The 23,718-nt window shown below is 36.6% G+C and overlaps 1 protein-coding gene across 7 annotated transcripts in view; it reads left to right on the top strand.

Moving 5' to 3' along the window:
- AKAP9 (A-kinase anchoring protein 9) overlaps positions 1–23,718 on the top strand; it is a 165,384-nt gene that overhangs the window by 81,430 nt on the left and 60,236 nt on the right. For 6 of the 7 annotated variants that reach the window (XR_003510874.1, XM_027540208.1, XM_027540207.1 and 3 more), the window contains exons 17-22: positions 2,159–2,509; positions 3,913–4,137; positions 5,245–5,385; positions 5,827–5,930; positions 8,426–8,631; positions 18,830–19,038. Coding sequence is in view for 6 of the 7 variants with exons in the window: in XM_027540208.1 (XP_027396009.1) it covers positions 2,159–2,509; positions 3,913–4,137; positions 5,245–5,385; positions 5,827–5,930; positions 8,426–8,631; positions 18,830–19,038 (1,236 nt within the window). In the remaining variant the exon portion in view is untranslated. The remainder of the gene's footprint in view (positions 1–2,158; positions 2,510–3,912; positions 4,138–5,244; positions 5,386–5,826; positions 5,931–8,425; positions 8,632–18,829; positions 19,039–23,718) is intronic. The other variant, XM_027540209.1, reaches the window with a different exon arrangement.

The following is a 23,718-nucleotide window of genomic DNA, read 5'->3' as shown; positions in this document are numbered from 1 at the left end:
TATTACTAAGGGCTCATTTCAAGGATAGTGGTTATGATGTTAAAGTAAGACCAGTCAGCTTGTTTTTTCATTTTTCTCCTCAGTTAAGTTCAGCTGCACAGACACAGACTAGGCAGAGTTAATTGTAAACACAGGTGGAATTTGGTTAGATGGTATGGTGGTGAATAGAAAGGAGAGAATTACAAGGTAGTTAGTCTAGGCTTGGTTTTTATGTTTGGTTGGTTGGTTGGTTTTTTAGTTTCCAAAACACATGGTTCTTTTAATTATTTGTTATCCATTTCTATTCTAAATATGTATACAAAAGAAAGTGATCTTTATAATGACCAATTTTTTAAAAATTTCATTTGTGACCTAACATCTCATCACATTTTTGTTTGAGCACTGAAGAACTGATGCTTTTGAAAACTGGTGTTGGAGGAGACTCTTGAGAGTCCCTGGTACTGCATGGAGATCAAACCAGTCAATCCTAAAGGAATCAGTCCTGAATCTTCATTGGAAGGACTGACGCTGAAGCTGAAGCTCCAATACTTTGGCCACCTGATGCAAGAAGCTGACTCATTCTAAAAGACCCTGATGCTGAGAAGGATTGAAGGCAAAAGGAGAAGAGGGCGGCAGAGGATGAGATGGTCAGATAGCGTCACCAACTGAGTGAACGTGAATTTGAGCAAACACCAAGAGATAGTGGAGGACAGAGGAGCCTGGCATTCTGTAGTCCATGGAGTCGAAAAGAGTCAGACATGACTTAGTGCCTGAACAATAATTGGTTCTCAGAGGCTTAGACTTCTCAGAGCCAAGGCTGCTGGTCACAATTTCTAGGTACCTATGGTGGGTGGAACTAAAATAAGCAGGAATTAAGGATCATAGTTGAAGTGGAAAGTGAAATAGATTAGATTGAATTGTATCATCATTTTACCAATGATGCCAAAAGGTCAGCTTCTTTGCATACCACTAATAAATCTCAGGGACAGAGTTTTGGGTGAAATAGAAAAGGATAGCTTTCTTGCTTTGCCAGGCAATGGGAGACAGAGCAGGCTCCTGCCCTCAAAAGCTGTATGTCCCAATCTGGGAGGATTTGACGCGAGGTTTTATAGCAGTGGGGCTTCCCCGGTGGCGCAGTGGCAAAGAATCCAGCTGCCAGTGCAGGAGACGCTATTTATAGCAGTGGTTTCAGGGATGGAGTTTCTGACAAGATGAGGGTGTGTGAGCTGGACTTGCACTCCCTTCATCTCTTCTCAGGTGGTTGGTCTCCTTATCTTGAAGAGCTTCTCTGGTCCTGTTAACCAGCCTGAGCTTGTTTCTTGGCTGCTCCTTCCTTGACTAACAACTGTTCGAATCTGCCCTTTGGAACTCATGGAAGGTCATGGAGTCTGGAGTTTTGCCTACAGGAAATGGGGACAAAAAAGGCTTCCATGCCGGGGAGCCCCACAGGGTCTCGCTCAGTTTCACTAATGACACAAACCTGGTGCTGTACTGCTGGAAATTTACTGCAAGTAAATTGGAAAGAATATGTGTATGACACGGTTAAAAAGCTTTCATCACAGCGGTGTTTAAAACAGCCTTAAGGATGAGTTAGTCTGAATGTCCAACATAGATAGTTGATTAAGTACATTTGTAGTAATCTGTATAATATGAAACTTTAAACCCGTTTACAATTATATAGAAATGTATTTCTTGACTTGAAAAGATACTTACTATAGTTATGAAAACAGGTTATAGTATTAGAATATGACTAAGAAAAATGTTTGTCTATATTTATATCCATATCTAAATGTAAAGAAGAGGAAGAAGATTTGGAAATGTATGTACTAAAGTGTTAATGGTGATTTTTCTTGGAGGAGAGAAATATAAGGGCTTTTATTTCCTTTTTAATTTCTGTACCAAACGTTTACTGCTGTTATAGTAAGGCAGAATTTTTTATAATTATTGATTTTAAAAAGGCAGGCAGTAAAACACTTTGATATTAGATTCATTATAAAACAGAATCTTTATCTTCTTATCACTTTATGCTGAGATTTCTTTTAGTTTAAAAGCATGAGGCCATCTTTTTTACTAGTTTATGTAGTTTTTAAGAGGAAACTTGCTTTTCTAATTCTTGCTAGTATTTACAGATCTAATCCTTTCTTGAACTGAATCCTTTTTGATTACCTTATTTCTTCAGGTCATTGTGTCAATGAGTATAGCATTTGCTCAGCAAACTGAACTGTCTAGAATATCTGGGGAAAAAGAAGATAGTCCATCATCAGAAGCATCTACTCTCTGTCAGCAAGAGCATTACTTAAATGAAATGAAATTATCACAAGGTCAGGCTGGTTTTCAGACTTTTGAGGCAACAGACAGGAAATTTAAAGAAGAATGTAAACCACTTAGTAAGGAGTTAGGAGAAGATGGAAAGGAAGTTCTGTTATCAAGCAAGGATCATCTCGACGATATACTGGAATCAAAGGACTTTGAACTGACTATTTCAGAAGAAATGTCCTCCAAAGATAGAACATTTATGGTCAGAGAATCTGTAAGTACGCTTCCTTGAGTATAAAAATTTATTTAAAAAATTGTGATTTTTCTCACTATAAAAATATTAACAGTGATGTTGCTTAATGGAGAAGATAAGTATTCGGTTCAGTCTTGACCTGTGACTTATAAAGTGAAAGTGAAGTTGCTCAGTCGTGTCCGACTCTTTGCGACCCCATGGACTGTAGCCTGCCAGGTTCAACCATCCATGGGATTTTCCAGGCAAGAGTACTGGAGTGGGTTGCTGTTTCCTTCTCCAGGAGACCTTCCTGACCCAGGGATTGAACCCAGGTCTCCCACATTGTAGGCAGACGCTTTACCGTCTGAGCCACCAGGGAAAAGTGACTTTTAAAGTGTATGAATAAATGGCTTAATATCATTATTAGATAAAACCGGTCGGATTCATAATATTTCTGTTTGTCTTACATACATTGTGCATGGTAAAAGCTCACTGTAAGTTGTACCCACGTTAATTTTCAGTCAGTTCAAATTATTATACTATAATTTGGCAATATGTATGATAAAATATTTGCTTAATAGGATAATATCAGAAGGAAAGAGCTGCCCGCTTAAGATAATTTAAAGCAGTCTCCTATATATATACTAATACCCTTTACTTTTTCATCAATGGAGGGTCTGTACCTCAACTTGTGCCTGTAACAGAACATAGTAAATTCTACTTCTTTTAAAATTATCATAATTCAAATTTTTTGTTCATATTCATGACAGGTTATGTCTTTTTAGAGACATATTCAAATAAAATGTCAACTCTTTTTGAAGTGCAAAACCTCTTTAACTTGCCAGCAACTGTTCGAGGCAGAATGATTTGTTTAAGTGTAGCTTTTCAGGACTTGTTGAAATCCAATAAGGTGTTGACTTCTTACAAGTTTGAGAAGGTGGAATATAAGGCTTTTATTTCCAGATAAACATTACTGAAGATTGTTTGTTATCAAGCAGTTCTCTACAGTACTCTGATGACCACTGTGTAATATAAAGAAATAAAATTTCTCATTTTGTAAATTAAATTTTAAAATAGAAGAATTCCATTTATATTATTTCCTCATAAAATGTCAAGAGGAATAATAGTTATTCATCACGAATAGGAGGAATCGTGAGTGTCTTTCCTTATTCTTCTCCTCCCTTTGATTTAGACTACATCTAAAATAACTGATAGCTATTTCGCTTTTGGAGAACAACATGTATAATAATAATTACCTTCACATTGGTTTGAAATTATAAAGACAAATGTTTTAAATTATTTATGTTTTAGTTTAATAATGTGAAGTTTAAAATGACATGCTTTGTGGGGTTACTATTAGAATTATTTTCATATGTATTTTAAAAAATCAGTGCCGATAGGTTTCCACAAAATGTTTTACAGTTGGATTTTTTTAACTATTACAGCTCCATGATGAGATTTTGGTATCAAGCATGGATGCTTCTAGACAACTGATGTTAAATGAAGAACAGTTGGAAGATATGAGGCAGGAACTTGTACGACAGTACCAGGAACATCAACAGGCAACAGAGCTTTTAAGGCAGGCACACATGCGGCAGATGGAGAGACAGCGAGAAGACCAGGAGCAGCTGCAAGAAGAGATTAAGAGGCTGAATGAACAGTTAGCTCAGGTATGGGACCAAGAGTCCCTTCCCTCCCCAGTTAAAAAGCAGTGTTTTTATAGAGCTTTTTTTTTTTTTTTTTTTAAGTCAGAGTTATTGCTGAGATCTGAATGAATACGAATATTTAACATCAGGAACAGACTCCACCAGTATAGGAGACTAAGATCTTGTTAAGGGGTTAAGGGTGCCTAACCCAACCTTGGAGAGCACTGTCTCTCTACCATTTGACTTATCTGCCTTTTTAGGCACTGAAAAAGTGGTTCTGAGGTTTTTGTTTTTAGGCTTTCCATTGAGTATATACGTGGCAAAAGTACTTTGGCAATTGGGGAAATTCTTTGTGCTGAGGTGCAGTTGATACTCAGCTTTCCTATTTTGATTTATAGATTTGTGAGTCTACCAATTGGCTTCTCCATGGTTTACCTTTATCTATCTTTAATCTGTGTTTTTAATTGTGAATGGAAATCTGAAGTAGTATGTTTCTGGAACTTAATCCATGGAAACATCTCTTCTTGATTTGAGAAATGCAAATTTGCATAATATTCTTAACCACTTTCTTGACTAAATTTACGTACTCCTTGGTATTTGGGAACTGAAATCTTATCAATTGCTGTATGTAATATACTCACAAAATCATTGTAGAAAAGCAAATATTTATGTATAAGTTCCTATAAAAACAAATTTATTCAATTTATTTTGAAAAGTTAAGCTAACACAAAAGACAACAAATAGAGAACTCTTGAAATATAGTTTCAGATATAGAATAATAGGAAAATTGGGAGTTGAACATAAGACATTTGGAAAAATTAATTTTGCTTTTCTTCATTGCATTTTGTGACTTGAAACTTCTGAATTTTCAATGCAAAACTGGCATATTAAAGTAATATGAATTAAGCTGTAAAAATTCATGAATATTTAGGCCTAATTAACTTTTTTTTTTTGAGTTTCAAATTTTGCATTGAACTTGATATATGCTTTTAACCCCCTAATCATGGGATATGAATCAGGGTAGAACCAAGGCCTGTTGGTTCTAGCGGGTTAAAAGAAAATCTGCTTAATATTCCTGCCTTTCCTTTCTATCGCAAACAATATTCTCTCATGACCTTTTTTCTTATTTAGAGATCCTCAATAGATAATGAAAACCTGGTTTCAGAGAGAGAGAGGGTGCTTTTAGAGGAGCTGGAAGCACTAAAGCAGCTGTCTCTAGCTGGAAGAGAGAAGCTGTGTTGTGAGCTGCGCAACAGCAGTACGCAAACACAGGTAGTATGGACTTTGGCCCACCTAGGAGCAATGGACCCACAATGCAGTGGGGTCTGTGTGTCTTTGTTGTTGGTGTGAAGTGTGTTTTTTATAGGTCTGAGCTTAACATATTTGTGATTGTTTACATTGAAGGTAGGTGGAGTCAAGATGCTTTACGTTCCATTTAAGGTAATTCGAATCTGACAGTGATTTAGCAGTGACTGTTGTTTCACCAGGCAGCCCAGTAACCAAACAAGCTTTATTGTCACATTATAGCATGCAGTTTTCTGATAATGTTAATCTCCTGATAAAATATAGTTAAATATTACTTCAGATAGTATCTGTTTTGCACGCAGAGGTTTCTTTTTTACCTTAGAACAATGTAAGAATGACATGCTATTTCCAAGATGACAGATTTTCTTTCTGTCTTGTCCTCCCTACCTTTACGCACACTTAAAACAGAATGGAAATGAAAACCAAGGAGAAGTTGAAGAACAGACCTTTAAAGAAAAGGTATTGGACAAAAAACCTGAAGAGGTGCCTCCTGAAATTGTGTCCAATGAAAGGTATACAGAATGCATATTTTTTTCAATGAAAAGTGAATTGAAATAGTTGTTTTGGTGTTACAGGCTTTATTTGTCTTTATCGTTATCTTGTACATCTATTTTATTTCTACATTGTACTCTATGTGTAAAGAATGATCAGTTTCCTAACATTAAATAGACAAATTTTTAAAAATCTCTTGTATATAATTTTATTGGCTATTGAGCATGCACTCAACTCAATAAATGATAAGGCTGAGGTTATCTGGTTATTGAACCTTTCTTGATTAATTTTATTCTGTTCACATGCTATTTTTCATCCTAAAAAAACAAAATTATACATGTCAGTTTATTCCTTCACTGTTCAGACATGCATTCAGTATAAGCCACCCCCTGGTTTATGATAAGAAAAAAAATTAAATGATTAAATATGATAGTATACATTTAACTTCTTTGATGCATTTACTGTATAACAGATGAGACTTTTTAATCTATATCCCACCTTTATGGAGGAATAAATTCATGATCTGATGTTAACAAAACTTTCCCTTAACTTTGATTTCGTAGAGATTCATGTAAAAATGAGAATAGTTACCCCACATTAATATTAAGGATTTTAGGCATAATATTTTAAAATCTGTTTTGTTCAAATGAAAAGCATTTCTTTAATTTTAAATTAAAATTAATACCTACTAACTTAATTTCCTCCTTTTCCAATTTCTGTTATTGTCAACCCTCTGTGTCCTCCTAACCTGCTTCCTCAGCTTGCATGGAGGAATTTGGCCCCTAAGATTTTGGCTTCCCCATTGGATCATCAGTATGGAACACAGTCAGTATGGAACTCAAACAAGAAAGACAGTGTACGAAAACTAGAGTTACCATGGCAATATAAAATAAACACAATGTTTATTTTATATTATTTATCTCTAATTGGTATATTTTAAAAATTATACAGTGTTTACTTTTTAGGAATCTTTGTAGTGAGTGTTGATAAATGAATATTCCTATTTATTTCTTTTTACCATCCTTTTATTTTGAATTATTTCTCTTATGTGGGAATATTTTCAAATTATCCTAGTCCTGGGATGTTTGAGGCTTGAACGAAACCTGAGAACAAGTTAAAGAAATAAACCCTTTACTTACTTTCTACTAACTAAATTATTTAGAGTTTTATTTTTAATATCCCTCCTTAGGTAACCAGAGAACTTGATCTCAGTGTAAAAATAGAACTGTCTTTTTCACTTGACAAATGCTGAAGGGAAACTGCTCCATTTATTACCTTGTCTTAAAATAGTCATGTCATGTGCCTGTGAAAACAGATAGCCCTTAACCTGTTTGTTGGTGCTCTCCCGCACTGAGAAGCTGAAGAGCAAGTGTCTTCAGGCAGAGGGCCTTTCCCATGAGTCTCTTATTTTCTCTACGTGCATGAAATGTATAGTTTGCCGCCACTGTACCTTTGTTGAATTAAGCTGTTAGGACAAGAGAGTTTAGTTATTCAGGTCAATCAGATAACCTTCTGAATCACCATTTATGGAAGTATATTTCTTGACACATGAAGATGTTTGTGCTAAAGACAAACAAAAGCTTGTAAAAAAACACTTTGTCCACGATAATCCCATTTTTGTTTTGTATATATATTTATGAGAGAGAAAGATGAGGGAAAATGCCTAGAATGCTTAGGCATTAATATGTTAACCATGATTATCTCAGTGCTAAGATATTTTGGTGGGTGGGTAGGAGCATTTTCTAATTTTTTTAAATAATAATGTGTTGCTTGTTAAAAGAGAGGGAGATGCACTATTAATTCCATTTGGTTGAAAATAGGTTCCTTCTGCTGACTGAAATGAGTGTAGTATGTGTAACTTGAGAAGTTTCTGTCTCTGGAGCAGATATAATAATCAGCAGCCTGAGGTTTTTAACCCTCTGGTGTTGGCAGATAGTGAGATTGTACTGTAGACCTTTATTAAAAACAGGTCTCTGCCTATTTTTGTAATTTAACCATATAGATCATCACCATTAAGTTATAGAAACACAAACATTTTTCCTGGTGGAATTTTTGAATTTATTTTAGAATATGTTGTTCAACATGCAAAAAGATATTTTAAAGGTTAAAATATATAAGAGTAACCATGAATAGTATTACCAGCTCAATAACTTGCTTATGATGAGGTATTGTGCACACTTTTTGAAACTTAACTTCTGCATCTCCGTAAAAATTTTCTTCTAATTTAGAAGCTACTAGTTAAAAACTTTAGTTATTTGATTTCTTTCAGGTCAGTAAAATGCTGCATATTTTCAAAAACTAGTTGACTGATGAAAATTTTTCAGAAGAAAACAAATTTTATAATTTAAATACAAAAAGCACTTCATTGTAGGTGCTACTGCATATTATTTTTAACAGGATCATATGAAGTTTTTCTTTTTAAGTCAGATGTTTTATAGTGTATTTTTCTTTTGTAGACCTAGTGTTTGCTTTAAAAAGATTAAACATTTTAATGAATGTTTCCTTACCTGTACAGGTATGCACTCCAGAAAGCTAATAACAGACTTCTGAAGATCCTCTTAGAAGTGGTAAAGACAACAGCAGCTGTTGAAGAAACAATTGGTCGCCACGTCCTGGGCATTTTAGATAGATCTAGTAAAGTCCAGTCTTCTGCCTGCCTGATTCGGAGGTCAGAAGCAGAGCCACCAATTAAGTCTTGTGTCCATGAGGAACAGACAGGAGGTGAGTTTTATAAGCTGTTGAAACTATCATAATTATTTTCAGTAAAGCTTGCTGAGTTCAAGCACATTACTAGTGCTGAAAATACAGAAGAAAGAATACTATTTTCCAGTAAAAATCCTCCAAACACAAATATACTAGAGCTAATCTCAAATACCATTATTGTTTAGCATTTGCAAATGGGTGCCTTAGAGTTGTCATTACACATACTCAGGATTATTATTGTGCTACATAAATCAAAGGCTATTTAATTTCACAACCAATGAAAGAAAAATTTCATATCACCACTCAAGAGTCTTACCAATATTTATATGGTATAAGCATTATCCTAAAACCACTCTCTAAAGGGTAATGTTTTTGTCATATGGGGAAAGATGGGGTCTGGACCCTTGGACCAGAAGATCAAGGCCTTCCTTCACTGCCATTCCATACCCAAGCACTTTTCCGCAGTTGGAGGCCAGTCATCTAAAAATAAAAATGCCAGTTATGCAATTTTTGAGAACATTCTGTTTTAAATTTCATGTGGAAAAATGAGAAGAAATTATCCCACTTAGAGAAAGTTTGCTTAATTATAGGTTGGCCACTTAATGTTTCTAATGCAGAGAAAAGCTTGGAGTTTTAACTAAAATTGATTTTAAAAACTTAAGTTGAATTCAAAGATAATTTTAAAAACTACTTTTAGTGAAGTCAGAGGTGAAATGATACTGTAACTTTAAATTTTCATTTGTTTCAAACTTTGTAGAAATGCTTTTTTTTATTTCACTGTTGGTTAAGCTCTCAGTCAAGGGCTGTTTGTTTTCTGCATATGAAGAATTAGGTAAAATTTTCTTGATCTCATTGTAAAAGTATTTATCAAATCATGCTTTTTAAAAAACAGTCATTTCATAAGCTAGTTTCACCTAACCATCTGGGAAAGGGGCATTTTGCGGTAAGACCTCCACCGTATCCAAAAGACACACCGAGGAATGTTCGCTACATGACAGGAAGTTTTTTTGTGTGTTAGCAGTTCTCCTAGACGTTTCTCAAAGTGGTTGCTGAGGTGTTCGGCGAATGACATTTCTTAAAAGATAGCAAACTCATTTCCAGAGCAGTGCTCCCATAGTTATTTCTATGATAAAGCAGACCTAAAAGGACATCTGATCAGCTGGCCTACTTTCTTGCATATATATGGAGTTGCTCAGTCGTGTCCAACTCTCTGCAATCCCATAGACTATAGCCCACCAGTCTCCTCTGTCCGTCCATGGGGTTTTCTGGGCAAGAGTACTGGAGTGGGTTGCCATTGCCTTCTCCAGGGGGATCTTCCCGACCCAGGGATCGAACCCAGGTCTCCCATATTGCAGGCAGACGCTTTTACCATCTGAGCCACCAGGGAAGTCACTTTCTTTCACAGTCCTCTAAATCTCTAAATATAAATGAAATATATCTAGCTACTATTTTAAGATATCCAATAATAGAGTAGTTTTTCAGTATAAGTAGTTTTATCAGTTCACTTTTACAAACATTTATTGAAAAGTTTGGGTTTTTTTTTTTTTTTTGCTCTCTGCTTCACAATTCTCAGTCCAGTGAAGAAGGCACAGAAATTTCTATTCAAGACAAAATAAAATCATGGTATTTAATGTTTTACTTAATACCATTTTCTACATGTTTGAATTGATTAAGCCTTTTAAAATAAATATTTAACTATCAATAGATTTTGAATGAATAATACTAAGATACAAGAGAAAAAATTAGACCCGCTGTTAAGAAATACGGTTTAAAGACTATTAAAGCAGAGATAAGAATTTTTCTGGTGTTAGAATGTATACTTTCCATTTAATCAGTTTTTATGTTACTGTGTTGGCAATGATGTGGTAGTCTTAGTAACAAAATTAGGAAGATCACTAGTATCATTTTGGGGCATTTAGATTCACTTTACATCTTGAAGGAAATACTGAATTTAAAGAATTTATAATTTAAAACAGGAAAGTATAGTCTTTAAAATACTGATACCATGTTCCATATGTAAGATTTTTTTTCTGGTGTTTCTTCATATGTTTAATGGGAGTATTATTGTAAAAACTAAAATGAACTTCTAAAATAGTTCTTTTGTATCTTATTTAATATAACAAAAAGTTCAGTTTTAATCTGATTATAAGACAACTGGTGGTGGTGGTTTGCTTGCTAAGTCGTGTCCAACTCTTGTGAGTCCATGGACTATAGCCTACTGGGCTCCTCTGACCATGGAATTCTCCAGGCAATAATACTGGAGCAGGTTGCCATTCCTTCTCCATAAAACAACTCCTGCTCTTCAATTTTTATATATGACTTTTTGTTGTGGGTAGTAGCACTTGTAATCTCTTTGCAGTTCTCAAGTCTAAACTTGTTTAGATTTTAAACGTGTGTGGACTTGTTCACTCTCTAAAAAAAATAATAATTGACTTGCTAATGTTTGCTTCCTCATAAGAAGGTGAAGGGAAATTTTGAGCCACTGTGGAATTGCTTGAACTTGAGTGAATATTAGACTAGTTCATAAAAATGAGTTTCCTTAGGAAGTGTTCAAAGAAAATGTCCTGTAGGCCTACACTGTGATGGCTCAGTGGTAAAATACCTCTACCTCCCCCTTAGAAGGCCAGGGACTGAATCTTATTTGCTGCAGGGTTTTTTTTTTTTTTTTTTTTTTTTTGAGCAATGCGATGTTATAGCAAGAATACTGGATTAGTAATGAGAAGGTCCTTCTTCCAGCTCACTGTGGCCTTGGGCGTCTCTTACTCTCTTGAGGCTTCAGTTAGTTTAGTCATCTGTCAGGTACAAAAATCAGACTAGAACCAGTGGTTTCCAGTTGGAGCCCTAGATATCTTCAGGCCAGGGCAGGGGACTGCTCTATCCTATCATACTGCTGCTGCTGCTAAGTTACTTCAGTCGTGTCCGACTCTGTGCGACTCCAGAGACGGCAGCCCACCAGGCTCCCCCGTCCCTGGGATTCTCCAGGCAAGAACACTGGAGTGGGTTGCCATTTCCTTCTCCAACGCGTGAAAGTGAAAAGTGAAAGTGAAGTCACTCAGTCGTGTCCAACTCTTAGTGACCCCATGGACTGCAGCCTACCAGACTCCTCCATCCATGGGATTTTCCAGGCAAGAGTACTGGAGTGGGGTGCCATTGCCTTTTCCGATCCTATCATAGGCCCTGCTTAAACTGAGAAGCTGATTGCTATCTCTATAGAATGAACATGGTGTAATCCACAGAATGAATGACCAAAGACTTTTTGTATAACTATCATCTACCATGTTTCAGATACAGGTCTGAGTGGTTTGGCCAGTCTGAAATCATGATTCTGTTCATCAAATTGATCATTCTGAGAATTCTACTGGCGTTTAATGAAATTGCCCTGCCAATTTATATTTTTCCTTCCAAACACTAGTTATTATAAATACAAGTTTGATATTGTTCTCATTCCTTTATTTCATTGGACTAAACAAAGTTCTATATCTTCATTGGAACACACTGAGATTATCTTTGTGTGTTTATATCTTCAAAATGTCATCAGTAAAGTACATTAAGCTGGTTCACATTTTCATCTTTATTAGATACTTTAATATATTTTTATTACCCATTAAAAAATTAACATTCAGTGGCTTTTTATAAGCCACTTTTTTAATATATCCTTTGTATTTTGTGTTTGACAGTTGCTCCAGTGTTATATATAGTATCTTCAGTTTTTTTCCTTACAACTGATTTCTTCTTTAGACCATAAAACTTGCTGGTATCTTCATAATATTACAGAAAAAATGATTTTTCTCAACTTTGCGCTCTCCTGAAGATAAAGCACAACAAACACTATGAGAGATCAAACCAACTCTTGCTTCTAACAGCTTGGGTTTCTGTTTGTATAGTATCAAAGCTGCTTTCCCTGTGGACAGCAGTGACCTTCCAATTGATAGATCCAGTAGCATCTCAGTTCTTGTCCTGTTTGACTTTTTAGACAGACAGGATTATTGAATTCTCTTTTTAAAATGTTGTCTCCTTGTCTCCTGGAACATCTTGCTCCTGTCTTTCTCTGAATTTTTTTTACAGAGATTTTTTTGTTGGCTTATTCTATACAGAGATGCCAACTATTTGTCCTTCTCTCACTACATATTGCACCTGAGTAAATGTATCTTCTTCCAAGGTTCACCTCTCACCTTTCTACAGTTCAGTTCAGTCGCTCAGTCACGTCTGGCTCTTTGCGACCCCGTGAACCACAGCACGCCAGGCCTCCCTGTCCATCACCAACTCCCGGAGTCCACCCAAACCCATGTCCATCAAGTCGGTGATGCCATCCAACCATCTCATCCTCTGTCGTCCCCTTCTCCTCCTGCCCTCAATCTTTCCCAACATCAGGGTCTTTTCAAATGAGTCAGCTCTTCGCATCAGGTGGCCAAAGTATTGGAGTTTCAGCTTCAACATCAGTCCTTCCAATGAACACCCAGGACTGATCTCCTTTAGGATGGACTGGTTGGATCTCCTTGCAGTCCAAGGGATTCTCAAGAGTCTTCTCCAACACCACAGTTTAAAAGCATCAATTCTTCAGTGCTCAGCTTTCTTTATAGTCTAACTCTCACATCCATACATGACCACTGGAAAAACCATAGCCTTGACTAGACGGACCTTTGTTGGCAAAGTAATGTCTCTGCTTTTGAATATGCTAATCATGTTGGTCATAACTTTCCTTCCAAGGAGCAAGAGTCTTAATTTCATGGCTGCAATCATCATCAGTGGTGATTTTTGAACCCAGAAAAATAAAGTCAGCCACTGTGTCCACTGTTTCCCCATCTATTTGCCATGAAGTGATGCAAAAGCAGAAAGTCAAGAAACACCTGGAGTAACAGGCACATTTGGCATTGGAGTACAGAATGAGGCAGGGCAAAGGTTAATAGAGTACTGCCAAGAGAACGCACTGGTCATAGCAACCACCCTCTTCCAACAACACAAGAGAAGACCGTACACATGGACATCACCAGATGGTCAACACCGAAATCAGATTATGTTCTTTGCAGCCAAAGATGGAGAAGCTCTATACAGTCAGCAAAAACAAGACCGGGAGCTGACTGTGGCTCAGATCAGGAACTCCTTATTTCCAAATTCAGACTGAAATTGAAGAAAATAGGGAAAACCACTAGACCATTCAGGTATGACCTAAGTCAAATCCCTTATGATTATACAGTAGAAGTGAGAAATAGATTTAAGGGACTAGATTTGATAGACAGAGTGCCTGATGAACTATGGATGGAGGTTTGTGACATTGTACAGGAGACAGGAATCAAGACCATCCCCAAGAAAAAGAAATACAAAAAGGCAAAATGGCTGTCTGAGGAGGCCTTACAAATAGCTGTGAAAAGAAGAGAAGTGAAAAGCAAAGGAGAAAAGAAAAGGTATACCCATTTGAATACAGAGTTCCAAAGAATAGCAAGGAGACATAAGAAAGCCTTCCTCAGCGATCAATGAAAGGAAACAGAGGAAAACAATAGAATGGGGAAGACTAGAGATCTCTTCAAGAAAATTAGAGATACCAAGGGAACATTTCATGCAAAGATGGGCTCAATAAAGGACAGAAATGGTAGGGACCTAACAGAAGCAGAAGATAATAAGAAGAGGTGGCAAGAATACACAGAAAAACTATACGAAAAAGATCTTCACGACCCAGATAATCACGATGGTGTGATCACTCACCTAGAGTCAGACATCTTGGAAAGTGAAGTCAAGTGGGCCTTATGAAGCATCACTATGAACAAAGCTAGTGGAGGTGATGGAATTCCAGTTGAGCTATTTCAAATTCTGAAAGATGATGCTGTGAAAGTGCTGCACTCAAATATGCCAGCAAATTTGGAAAACTCAGCAATGGCCACAGGACTGGAAAAGGTCAGTTTTCATTCTAGTCCCCAAGTAAGGCAATGCCAAAGAATGCTCAAACTACCGCACAATTGCACTCATCTCACACGCTAGTAAAGTAATGCTCAAAATTCTCCAAGCCAGGCTTCAGCAATATGTGAACCGTGAACTTCCAGATTGTTCAAGGTGGTTTTAGAAAAGGCAGAGGAACCAGAGATCAAATTGCCAACATCCGCTGGATCATGGAAAAAGCAAGAGAGTTCAGAAAAAACATCTATTTCTGCTTTATTGACTATGCCAAAGCCTTTGCCTGTGTGGATCGCAATAAACTGTGGAAAATTCTGAAAGAGATGGGAATACCAGACCACCTGACCTGCCTCTTGAGAAACCTGTATGCAGGTCAGTAAGCAATAGTTAGAACTGGACATGGAACAACATACTGGTTCCAAATAGGAAAAGGAGTACGTCAAGGCTGCATATTGTCACCCTGCTTATTTAACTTATATGCAGAGTACATCATGAGAAACACTGGGCTGGAGGAAGCACAAGCTGGAATCAAGATTGCCGGGAGAAATACCAATAACCTTAGATATGCAGATGACACCACCCTCATGGCAGAAAGTGAAGAGGAACTAAAAAGCCTCTTGATGAAAGTGAAAGAGGAGAGTGAAAAGTTGGCTTAAAGCTAAACATTCAGAAAACTAAGATTATGGCACCTTTCTACAAATGACTCCCAAATTTCCAAACGTTATTGTCTATTGTCTCTCCTCCATGTAGCCCATTAGCAGTTCAGACTAATCCTTTTTTCATGTTTTTTATTATTTAATATTTTCATGCTTTTTAGTATTTCTGCTAAAGACTCTTCTGTCATCTGAAAGTCATCTAAGCTGGAAAAACTCAGTCTTCTTTTACTGCTTTTCTTTCTTCGTTGTCTTACACATTCCAGTTTTTTCCAGGCTGTAACCAGCCCTGGTCCATCTTTATCATTTCTCATCTGGACAATTGAAATAGCTCTCTAACCAGACTCTTCTTTTCTAACCCCTCCTTCTGCATTGATACAGCTTGCTTCCTGGTTCATAGAATTGATACTCTTATTCAAAAAATTATATACTTCTCCATTATGAATAACAAAGCCCCCAGTGTCTTAAAACATAAGGCCATTCACAACTTGGATCCAGCCTACTTTTAGCTACCCTTTCTCAGCTCTCTGTCCTACCTCATTCTTGCTTCTCCACGTTCTTTGACTCCACAAAGCCTTATCATCATATCAGACCATGATCTTACCTCAGATTTGCTAAATTCTCTGTATCCATTAAAAGAAAATATCACTAGAATGCTTTTACTTCCTCAGCTAAATATGTGATATATGTATTTTTCCAATATATGTAACCAATTGTAAGCTATTAATATTTCTTGCTTCATCAAAAATATCATTCATTTTTTAGGCTACATTAACTTTAGTGACTTTGTAGTATACATTGTACAATATCTGAACTCATTTTGAATTCTAAGGTAATTTTGAACTCATGAATATTTATAAACTGTTAGTCCCTATTATCAATACATTCAGTTTTTATTTGATCACCACCTCCTTTGCAGTGTCATGAATCTCTGTCCATAGTTCTTCAGGCACTCTATCAGATCTAATCCCTTGAATCTATTTGTCTCTTCCACTGTATAGTCATAAGGGATTTGATGTAGGTCATACCTGAATGGTCTAGTGGTTTTCCCTACTTTCTTCAATTTAAGTACGAATTTTGCAATATGGAGTTCATGATCTGAGCCACAGTCAGCTCCCGGTCTTGTTTTTGCTGACTGTGTAGAGCTTCTCCATTCGGCTGCAAAGACTATTATCAATATTTCATTATTGACCATCTGGTGATGTCCATGTGTAGAGTCTTCTCTTGTGTTGTTGGAAAAGGGTATTTGCCATAACCAGTGTGTTCTCTTGGCAAAAGTCTGTTAGCCTTTGCCCTACTTCATTTTGTACTACAAGGCCAAACTTGCCTGTTACTCCAGGTATCTCTTGACTTCCTACTTTAAATGCTGTTGAAGTGTTGCACTCAGTGTGCCAGCAAATTTGGAAAACCCAGCAGTGGCCACAGGACTAGAAAAGGTCAGTTTTCACTCCAATTCCAAAGAAAGGCAATGCCAAAGAATGTTCAAACTACCACACAATTGCACTCATCTCACATGCCAGCAATGTAATGCTCAAAATTCTCCAAGTGAGGCTTCAACAGTACATCAACCAAGAACTGGTTCAAGCTCGATTTAGAAAAAGCAGAGGAACCAGAGATCCAGTTGACAACATCCGTTGGATCATAGGAAAAGCAAGAGAGTTCCAGAAAAACATCTACTTCTACTTTATTGACTACACCAAAGCGTTTGACTGTGGATCACAACAAACTGTGGAAAATTCTTCCAAGAGATGGGAATACCAGACCACCTGACCTGCCTCTTGAGAAATCTGTATGCAGGTCAAGAAGCAACAGGTAGAACCAGACATGGAACAACGGACTGGTTCCAAATTGGGAAAGGAGTTCGTAAAGGCTGTGTATTGTCACCATGCTTATTTAACTTATATGCAGAGTACATCATGTAAAATGCTGGGCTGGATGAAGCACAAGCTGGAATCCAGATTGCTGGGAAAAATACCAGTAACCTCAGATATGCAGAGACACCACCCTTATGGCAGAAACCGAAAAGTATCTAAAGAGCTTCTTGATGAAAGTGAAAGAGGAGAGTGAAAAAGCTGGCTTAAAACTCAACATTCAAGAGATGAAGATCATGGCATCTGATGGGGAAACAGCGATGGGGAAACAGTGACAGACTTTATTTTCTTGGGCTCCAAAATCACTGCAGATGGTGACCGCAGCCATGAAGTTAAAAGTAAATTTGTCAACTTTTGCTGAGCAACTAAGCACACAGCACATGTAAGAGCAAGAGTCAGACACAACTTAGTGACTAAACCACCACCACTATATAATAGCAAACATTTTAAGTCATTTTCTGGTATACAGTTGTGGATTCTTCAGCCAGTGACTTATACAGAGAAGGTACTTAGAGAATGTTGAATTGTGCTGATTTCAGATCTTGTATCTGAAATTGCATCTGATATTTTTACTGCTTGAGATTGAGAGACTTCCATATGGCACCAGCTATTGTAGCAAAACATTTTAAAGAATAGCTTTTATTCTCCTGGGTGATTGTATCAAACTGAATATTTATTCCAAGTACCTTGAAAATTTAAATTTCTTCTGCTTTTAATTTGTTAACTTTGCGCAGTTACTGATAAATATGTGGTACACGTTAATAAAAGAATAGATAGTTCCTCTTCAGGAAATTTCATTGTTCGATTGTAGCAAGCTGCCACAGATGAGTACAGTATTCCATGGAAGCGATAAATAACCTATGCTTTTATTTCAGTTTAGAGAAAGCACTTCCAAAGCTTTATCTCTGCCCATGTAAACTCAGTTTTCTTTACATAAGAAAAAAGACTAGCGTGGAAACATAAGGCCATAGTTTAAATTAGAACTGTTTATTAGTCTAACCTCTTCCTGGTATGCGTTCTGCATGCACAGTTGCTTCAGTCGTGTCCGAATCTTTGCAACGCTATGGACCCATAGCCCTCCAGCTTCCTCTGCCCATGGGATGCTCCAGGTGTGAATACTGGAGGGGGTTGCCTTGCCCTCTTCCAGGGGGTCTTCATGAATCCATGTCTCCTGTGTCTCCTGCATTGCAGGCAGATTCTTTACCCACCGAGCCACCTGGGAGTAACCAGTTACAGAAAGGTCTTAGTCCCTTTTACTGTCTAGCCAAGCAGGCGGTGCTGCCCAGGATAGTGCTCAGAAATCAGAGTGTTTTCTCCATACAGAATCAAGACTTCCATCTTTCCATACACTTGGAATATCCCATTGTACCGTGTTTTCTTTTTATGTTGTTGTGTGAATATTTGTTCTCTTATTGCCCTTGTGTGTAATGTCCTTGAGGGTAGGAGCCACATCTTGCCACCTATACATCTCCATTACTTAGTAAACCCTGCACGGTGGGCATTTAGTAAATATCTGTTGAAAGATATTTTAAAACTTTTTATCAAAGGAAAACTACTAACTCTCAAGTATTAATTTATGCAAAGCCCTATTAGCATAGCATTATTCTTCCCATTCTTATACCTGGTAGGTCATCAAATAATACTGCGTTCTGAATTTGCCTATTTTGTTTTGTTACAGTGTTATCTTAATAACACTTTCATTCCAGTGATTTCAAGTTTTAATTTGATTTTATTTTATACTTTTGTTTTTTTACTAAAATGATTCCTTGTACTTTATTTATACCTTCAAAATAATTCTGATTACAGATGAATCTATACCTTATTCTGGAAGTGACAGTAGCATGTGGTCCAAAGCAGCTGAGGAAGGGACAGAGCTGTCACAGCGGCTCGCGAGGAGTGGCTTCACTGGGCCTGAAATAGACCCTGAAAATGAAGAACTGATGCTGAATATCAGCTCTCGACTACAAGCAGCAGTTGAAAAGCTCCTGGAAGCCATAAGTGAAACTAGTAGTCAGGTAACCTCCTCGTATTGCTAATATACACCGAGTTGGAAGTAGGTTTTCTTTTAAGCTCAGGAACTACGGCTAAATGTTTCCTCTCCTCTGTCTCACAGGAATCTAGTTTGGTTCCCCTTTAATAATTTGTAGTTTTTGTGACAACCAATACTGGTATCACTAGTCTTGTTTTCAAATGGTAAGGGTTAATATAATATACTGATGGAATCTTAAATTCTAAAATTCAATGTTTTAATTTTCAGATTTTTCTAGACTCTTACTACACATACCTTTTTGACATCAAAAGAGGTTTTAACTTTACCATTGTATGAAATATTCCATTATAATATATATATTTATTTGAAGGAATAGTATAAGGAATCTCTAAAATAAACCATCTGCTCACACATGTCATAACAGTACTGTTAAATACAACAAATCAGGCCCACAACTCCTTCGTGATTTTTGCATTCTTTTCACAAATATGATTAGAATACCTCACTTTACTACCTTTGTAGGTAATTAGAATGAGGGGCAGTTTCTACCTTAAAGTATTATTTTCATAGAACTTTTAAGAATATATACCATTGTATTTATACCTTAACTTGCAGTTTCTTCTGTCTATAAAATGTTTATACCCTGTATAAGTGTCTCTTAAGTACTCTATGCAGAATTTTTAAAATTATGTGCTGTTTTAAAATGAAGAGATTTCACTTATTTTTTAAATATTTAATTTACCTGTAGAATCATAGCTCTCTTGTCAATCAGGTGAGTGCCTCATTGTCATCAGCTGCAGGGCCGGTATTATTAACATTTTTTTCACTGATATCTTTATTCAGCGTGTTCTGAATCCACGTGCATTTAAAACAAAAGGTGAGAAGTTGAAAGAATATGTTTGATCTCTTGTTTCTGCTGATGTTTGGGCTCCATTGGTGCCACTTTTTTCCTTCAAGAAATCATTCTGTTTCTGCAGCAGCATTGACTATTAGATGTATCAAAGATTCATTTCTTTTTATGTTAAGTCAGTGATTATACACCATTTTTGAGTCATCTCTTATTTGGTGACCGTTGAAATAATTTGTTAACCACCTACTGTTTGGTTAACATCATTATCAATCCATTATTCTTTTTTTTTTCCCTCTTGGTAATTTGCTACTGGCATTAAACTAAGAAGGCATTATCAAAGCAATATATATTTCCAATAAAATATTTAACCTCCTAATAGTTTTCAGCTATTAGAGTTTTCTCAGATTCATTCTTCTTTGTTGGAACACAGTCTAAATTTTCTTCTGTGACAGAGTGTGGGCTCTATCTTTGAGAGCAGAAGAATCCTAACATTACCACACATTGCAGTGAGAATTTACTGATTGGCCAGTGGAATATATCATCATGTATCTACTGATAAACTTCTGGATTGTACCTTGATTGTCTGAGCCAACTAAAGTACTCATGTGCAATTAAGTAGGTCTCAGAAGTGTTTTCATACATAAATTCTGAAGATATAAACATAGTATAGAAGAAATTGTTATGTTTGGGTAATTTCTTGTTTTTCTGAAGCTCACTTTACATAAGGATTGAAAAACCTTTATTTCAATAACTTATAAATTTTCCTGAGCATCCACAAAGAACTAAAAAACGTGTGGTATTCCTGAAAACTCAAATCTTTGTATATTTACAAACAGAAAGGATGACTATTTACACAAAGAATGATAGGTGTCCCATCTTCAAGATAATCACAATGAGTTACTTTTCATTCTCAACATCCTGAGTTGCCGCCGTTAAGGAAATGGCATCAATTAAAACCAGCCTCACTGTGTTACTAACTTGCCAAGACATTAAACTATACTTTTCTATCAAAGAATTATGTTTGTTGCATTTTTCATCAGCCTCAGGTGTAGCCAACTCAAGACCAAGCATTGAAATTATGAATGCAGCTGCAATTTAAAAATACGTATTTTCTACCATGTTTTGATATCTTTTGAAGTCTTTAACAAAATTAGTGTAAGTGCTGGATTTGGCTGTCTTTTAGAGAGCTTATGTGTAAGCCACCTGAACAACGTGCTCCTCCACTGAATCAGCCGCGCCACTTTGAGCATTTTCAGCTGTTGTTTTTCAGCACTTCTAATGCTTGAATGCGTATGCATCATAATTATTTATTTTATTCTGTGAAGTTGTGTAGTAGAGATAATTCTGTACTGAATTTCCACATCATCCTTCTTTTTTTTTTTTCTTGTTTATTTCAGCCACATTGGTATTTAATTTCTCTGATTATCTTTTATGAAAAGATAAAACATGAAAACAGCTGTTAATACTTTTAATTCTTTGACCACAGTCTTGAGCTCTGTTAATACTTTTGCTACTACCTGATACCCATTGTAATTTATGGATAGTCTAGTTAATGCAATATATTTGGCATTTGACAAGCTCTGTGGGTAAATAAACCCGGGTAAATAAATCAGAAGTGATGAGTGGTTGGACTTGTTCTTTCAGGCTACTGAAGAGAAATGTTCCCATAATCCATTAACACTGTCAACGGAGATCCACCTGAAGCACTGTTTCCCAGGCTAAGATTACAACTTATCAAATAAACTTTATGTGACCAGGGCGAGCCCTTTGAGGTGCATTAGGATCCTGGTTATTCTCAATTTGTTAAGTACTAAAACAGCGATATGTCATGTAGGTTTTTTTGTATCTTTTTAGTTACAGAATCACTGAGTAGAGCACAGAAATTTTGCCTAGATCAGTAAGCAGTTCTCAGTGTGCAGTCTCCAGAGTAGCAACACAAGCATCACTAAAGACTTGTTCGAAGTGTAAATTCTCAGGCCCTGCCCGAGCCTTACTGAGTAATGGAGCCCCCAAAACCTGTGTTTTCACAAGTCCTTTAGGTGACACCGATACAGACTAAAGTTTGAGAACCACTGACCTAGGAATTATTATTATCATATCCGCATTATTCTCGCAGAATTCTGAAGTGTTCTACTAATAACCTGTTATATAAAAAAATTGAAGTAGCTGTTGACATTTGATATAAAAATCAAATATTTCTTAGATGAATTACATTTTTAAGGCAGTGGGAATGGAAACTTTGAAAATTTTTCTTTAAATTTAGTTTAGTTACTGCTTTTCCATGAGAGATGTTTAAAGACATTGACTTCATGATATTCTCATTAATACCTAAAATTATTTTGAACATGATGAATATTTTTACCAATTATTTTAACTCCAAAATAATGGATAGTTCTCTTTGTGAAATGACTAGTATTCCATTTTTCTTTTAATGAGGCATTATTTGATTCTTCTTCATAATGGAATATTTCCCTTTTATCTTGTTTTTTTTTTAACTTGTCATAAAAATCTAAAACAGAGCTGAAACTGCTATGGTGCCTTTTTGCAGTGAAAGAGACTTTCAGGAAAATAGCTCTGCATAGGGTACCCTGAGACTAGAAAAAAGAGAGCAGCATCTGAAAGTTTAGGGTGAGGTGAGAACAAGTAAAGCTTACTGGAGGGCTTGATGCTTTGAGAAGAGTCACTCATTCATCATTATTGAGCACCTCGTATGTAACAGTTGCTCTTCCAGATGCTGGGGGTACAGCATTGAACAACATGTACAAAGTCTCTAGTCTCATAGAGCTAACGATATACTGCTGGAGCCTGATGATAAATAAACATTGTATGCCAGATGGGGATACCTGCTGTGAAGAAAACTAAAATAGAGGAGATAGAGCGTGATGGGGGAGAGCACATTTTACAGAGGAAAGTTAAGGATGACCTCTCTGGTAATGTGATAGTCAAGCAGAGACAGCCGGTAGGTAAGTTGGGAAAGAATGTTTCAGGCAAAGGAGTAGTGAGTATAGGCCCTGAAGTGGTCCGGTGCTGGTTCTCTTTATGGTCGACAGAAGCCATGCAGCTCAAACAAGAAGAATGGGAGAAGTGTGGGAGCCAAGGTCAGAGTGATACCTGGGGACTGGACCACATGGAACCTGGAATTTAATTCATAATGAGATGTGGAGTCTTTGGGTTCAATTTTTTAACTTATTATTTTTAAGTAATTTTATTTTTTATAATTAAAAATTTTTTTTTGTTTATTCTTGGCCATGCTGGGTTGTTGTTGCGGTGAAGACTTTTCTCTAGTTGTGGCAATAGGAGCTACTCTCTTTGCCGTGCACAGGCTTCTCACTGTGGCTCAGTGGTTGTGGCTTAGTTGCTCCACATCGTGTGAGACCTTCCCTGATCAGGGATTGAACCCGTGTCTCCTGCATTGGCAGGCAGACTCTTTAACCACTGACCCATCAGGGAAGCCCTTGAAATAATTTTAGACTTACAGAAAAGAAAAAGTACCAAGTGTTCCCATGTGCTTTTCACTCAATTTTCCCTAATGTTAACATCTTGTGTAACCATACTGTAATTATCAAAACTTAGAAATGGAAAGTGGTGCATCACTATAAACTATAAGCTGTTTGGATTTTACCAGTTTTCCTGCTACTGTCCTTTCCTGTTCTAGGATCTATTCCAGAATCCCACCATGCATTGACTGTCATGTCTTCTTCTCCAGACTGACTGTTCCTAAATCTTGCTTTGCCTTGCATGACCTTGACATTTGAGAAGAACTAGCCAGTTACTTAGTAGAATGTCCCTTGATTTGATTTTGTCTGATATTTTCTCATGATTACATGAAGCTTATGCATTTAACAAGAATACCAC

Source organism: Bos indicus x Bos taurus, chromosome 4 (assembly GCF_003369695.1).
Source record: "Bos indicus x Bos taurus breed Angus x Brahman F1 hybrid chromosome 4, Bos_hybrid_MaternalHap_v2.0, whole genome shotgun sequence".
Classification (NCBI taxonomy): Eukaryota; Metazoa; Chordata; class Mammalia; order Artiodactyla; family Bovidae; genus Bos; species Bos indicus x Bos taurus.
This window is presented reverse-complemented; position numbering and strand designations above follow the sequence as displayed.